The following is a 4256-nucleotide window of genomic DNA, read 5'->3' on the forward strand; positions in this document are numbered from 1 at the left end:
CCCGCTCTACACGGCACTGTCCACTGCTGTGTTCTACACTCGCCTCGGGTCCTGCGCTTGTGTTCACAGTGGTGTCGTAGGTCTGCCCACGTTTCTATGTGTAGCTCCGCTGGGCTTCCTTCAGCAGCTGTGTGGTGGAGTCTGTGGGTGCTCAGAGGAGAATTCATTCAACCAGCCACCTAGGGGTGGGCATTTAGGTTGTTTCTGCTTTCCTTTTTCAGCACAGCTGTGCATCCCTGGGGATGCCAGGCTGGACATTCTAGATCCTCTTCAGCTGCTATCGTTGGGCTGCTTCCAGCCAACCTGGTCTTCCCTTCTTTTGGCTTCGGGAGGGGAAATGAGCGTGGGCCACCTGCCTGCCACTGTCTGCCTCGTGTCTCCTCTGAGGCCTCCCTTTGTCCTCAGCCCAGGTGACCTTCAGAAAGACATTGGAGAAGGAGGCAAAGGGAGTGGAGCCCGACATTGCCGTCCCCAAGTTCAAACAGAGGAAGGGGGAGTCCGATGGGGCCTATATGCAGCGCATGCATCAAGAGGCCCAGCACGTGCTGTTCCTCAGCAAGAACCAGGTCCCCCGGCAGCCAGAGGTACAGGCGGCTCCCACGGAGAGGTCTGAGCAGAAAAAAGCAAAAAAAGCGTGAGTGGAGGCAGGAGGGGTCGGGGCCTGCCCCCGGAGCCGGAGGGAGGACATTGGGTTCCCATGATGGCCCTCTGCAGGGACCTTGTTTCGTAGCTATGGGGCAGCCCGGATTCAGGGAAACCAAGCTGGAGCCCTGGGAGTTGGCGAGTCAGATCGTCCAGCTGGGAGCTAGCGAGGGTGTGGCCTCCAGGAGGCTGTGGAACTGGGGACTCTGCGGAGACCTCGCTTGGTCCTTGCTTTTCACAGGAAAAGCTCCAGAAAGCCCTGGCCCTGCGGAAATCCGCCCTTGGGGGATCGGTCTGAGGGCGACGTGCCCGGGGGTTCTGTTTCCACTGGGGCCCTTCCTGGTCCAAGAGACTCGAGAGCTCTGGCTGTACTGGCTCTGCTGTCCCTGCCGCTCTGTGGCATCTCCTCAGCCTGGCCTTCCTCGACTGTAGAGTGGCCACAGGTTCAGATGGATTTCTCATTCCGTTCCTAAGGATGGTGGCTGGCAGGAGTAGTAAGCCCACCACAAGCATTAGCTCCTCTGCCCATCCCTGTAGGCAGGATGGGGAGGCAGTTTCAACAAAAGCTTTCTTGAAACAAAAGGTGCGCCCGGCCACACCTTTCTAATTCTCTAAATGCTTTGACTAAGCATTTAGATTACACACCTGTAATCCCAGCACTTTGGGAGGCCGAGGCAGGTGGATCACAAGGTCAGGAGATCGAAACCATCCTGGCCAACATGATGAAACCCTGTCTCTACTAAAACACATACACAAAAATTAGCCAGATGTGGTGGTGCGTGCCTGTAATTCCAGCTACCTGGGAGCCTGAGGCAGGGGAATCGCTTGAATCCAGGAGGTAGAGGTTGCAGTGAGCTGAGATCGCGCCACTGTGCTCCAGTCTGGTGACAGAGCACGAGACTCCATCTCAAAAAAAAAAAACTTTGAAGGTTAGAGAGGTTGCTTTCAGCTCTGTAGATTCCCTGTTTCTGGGCTGTTGTATTACTTACAATTACCTTAGCCGATGAAAGTTCATCCCAGAGAACGTGTCCCAGACACAGCTTAGCGCCACAGTGATCTCCAGAGCTGTCGCCGAAGGTGAAGCTTCCAGATTCTCAGTGAGGGAGATGGGACACACGATGCGTGTCAGGCCCTTTAGACACAGCAGCACCGGGTGGGCTGGATGAGTCTCTGTAGGGGGTCTTTGGCAGCATTCCCAGCCTTCACGCGCCAGGTGCCAGTAGCCCCTGCCCATGAGACCGCCCGCGTGTCTGCACACATTGTCAGATGCTCCCTGGGAGGCAGCCGTCCCCGGCTGAGAATCACTGAGGGGACCCCTGAGGGGCCTGCTGGGCTCAGAGCCTCCTTTGGTGGCAGCTATGGTTTGGGGCAGTCAGGGGAGCGGGGACTTGGAGTGGGTTTGGGGCAGTGAGGGGAGCAGGGACTTGGAGGCAGCCGCCTGTTCTCGGGTCCCTGCTCTGCCACAGAGGATCCTTGTGGGCGGGGCGGCCTCTGCCTCCTCCCTGGGTGGAAAGAGAATTTAGGAATCCGAGTGACATGTGCTTTCTTCCCCAGGTTCCAGAGGCGGCGACTAGATAAAGTCCAACGGAAAAAGGAGGAAAAGGCGGCCGACAGGCTGGAGCAGGAGTTGCTCCGAGGTAGCTCCTCCCAAAGCGATGGTGTCAGCAGTGGTCCGGGCAGGGGCTGGGCACAGGCCTTCTGTTCCCCACCAGCCCTGGCTGCACCTGGGGTCCACAGCCATTAGACCACTGGATGAGTTGGTGTTCTGTCCCAGCCCTATGGGAGGGAGGTGGGCGGGTGGTGGCGCTGGGTGTCGGGTGCAGTGGCTGTGGGCAGCAGTCCTCAGTTGTACTCTGCCCTTCCAGACACGGTGACGTTTGGAGAGGTTGTCCTGCAGCCCCCAGAGCTGACTGTCAGGCCCCGGAGGAGCGTAAGCAAGGACCAGGTAAGTGGGGCATGGGGACAACTGAGTCTGTCTCCCAGTGCTGCCAGGGAACAGAAGCCTTAGACAGGCTGGATACAGTGGGTCACACCTGTAATCCCAGCACATTGGGAGGCCAAGGCAGGTGGATCGCTTGAGCCCAGGAGTTGATACCAGCCTGGACAACATAGTGAGATCCTTTGTCAAGAAAAAAAAAAAATCCTCAGCCAACGTGTGCGCTGTCTGGTGTGTGGCCTGAGAGTGCAGCATTCTCGCTGGCGGGAGAGGTGCTGTGAGGCTTTCTGTGGCGTCCCCTCCTTTCCCAGCCTGTGCCTCACCCTCCCCTCTTTCCCGCAGCCTGGCAGGAGATCGCAGATGCTGAGGATGCTTCTGAGCCCCAGCGCTGTGTCCCAGCCCCTGACCGCCTCCTTGGCTCGCCAGCGGATTGTGGGGGAGGAAAGAGAGCGGGCCATGCAGGCCTACAGGGTGTTGAAGCAGCGGCGGCGGCTGCTGCACGGGGAGCGACCCCACCTCACTTCCCGGAAGAAGCCAGAGCCGCAGCCATGATGGAGAGACACCCGGGGCCTGGCCATGCTCCTGGGAAACTGGCACCAGGAGCTGCCACACCTGGGTAGGGGAGAGGCAGGCCATGCCAGCAGTGTGGGGTGGGGCCTCCAGCTACTTGTTTACACGTTAGGCACTAGCGGGTCCACATCTTGCAAGGGGTGAGTGTCCGATGGACTAGGGCCAAGGCCTGGTTGACAGACGGCCCGTGGGGCCCGGTGTCACTCACAGCGCCATGTCTTTGTTTTGAACGTCCATTCTGAGTCTCAGCCCAGGTGCACCTTAGGAAGGGGTGAGTCCCTGTCCCTGAACACCAACTAGTGAGACAGCTGATAAGGCTGGCTCGGTGTGTGACGGAGGCCCTGGGAGTCAGCAGAGCCGAGCGCACAGTGCACATCAGGCAGAGCAGGCCACGGGCAGGGAAGACGCTTCGGGGCAGGGCCACTGGGCACATCTGGACCACCTGCAAGGGCTCTGCAGGCGACCATGACTACAGGTCAGTTGTGAGTGGTCCCCACAGAGGCTGCCCACCCAAGGTCTGCTTGGGGTGAAACGTGATGACAATACATACACTAAGGTGGGACCTGGGGACTGGGCACGGTGGCTCACACCTATAATCCCAGCACTTTGGGCAGCCGAGACAAGTGGATCACCTGAGGTCAGGAGTTCAAACCAGCCTGGCCAACATGGTGAAACCACATCTCTACTAAAAATACACGAAAAGAAAAAAAAAAAAAAACAGTGGGAACAGGGTTGTCACCTACCTCACAGGGCTCAGAGAGCCGGGAGGCCCAAAGTGGCTGGAGAAAGTAAAGGAAAAATCCTGGCCTGAGCTCGGGGTCACAGAGTGGGGCCCAGGGGCAGTTCCTGCTGAGGGCAGGGCCTTGCCAGGCTTCAGTCTCCATCCAGTGCCAAAGGAGGGAGGCCCAGGCTGTCAGCATTTCCAGATGAGGGCAGAAGGGAGAGGCTTAAACCCAAGTCACACATCCAGCAATGGAGTCCGACTGCCCAGCACCGTCTAGGGAGTGAGGAGTGCCTCTGCCCGGCTGTCAGCCAACCATCTGGGAAGTGAGGAGTGCCTCTGCCGGGCCGCCAACTGTCTGGGAAGTGAGGAGCACCTCTGCCCGGC

The 4256-nt window shown here is 58.8% G+C and overlaps 2 protein-coding genes across 2 annotated transcripts in view; one reads left to right on the forward strand and one right to left on the reverse strand.

Annotated features, from left to right (window-relative positions):
* The window catches only part of CCDC137 (coiled-coil domain containing 137), a gene marked incomplete at its 5' end in the record, with an annotated part of 7455 nt that extends 3864 nt beyond the window's left edge, over positions 1-3591 (forward strand). The window contains 4 exons of the mRNA XM_011994474.1: positions 406-634; positions 2197-2279; positions 2508-2587; positions 2921-3591. Of these exons, the coding sequence (XP_011849864.1) occupies positions 406-634; positions 2197-2279; positions 2508-2587; positions 2921-3130 (602 nt within the window). The remainder of the gene's footprint in view (positions 1-405; positions 635-2196; positions 2280-2507; positions 2588-2920) is intronic.
* ARL16 (ADP-ribosylation factor-like 16) overlaps positions 3378-4256 on the reverse strand; it is a 12023-nt gene continuing 11144 nt past the window's right edge. Inside the window, exon 6 of the transcript XR_001007612.1 lies at positions 3378-3408. The gene's annotated coding sequence lies outside the window, so the exon portion shown is untranslated. The remainder of the gene's footprint in view (positions 3409-4256) is intronic.

This window comes from Mandrillus leucophaeus, unplaced genomic scaffold (genome assembly GCF_000951045.1).
Source record: "Mandrillus leucophaeus isolate KB7577 unplaced genomic scaffold, Mleu.le_1.0 Scaffold1, whole genome shotgun sequence".
NCBI lineage: Eukaryota > Metazoa > Chordata > Mammalia > Primates > Cercopithecidae > Mandrillus > Mandrillus leucophaeus.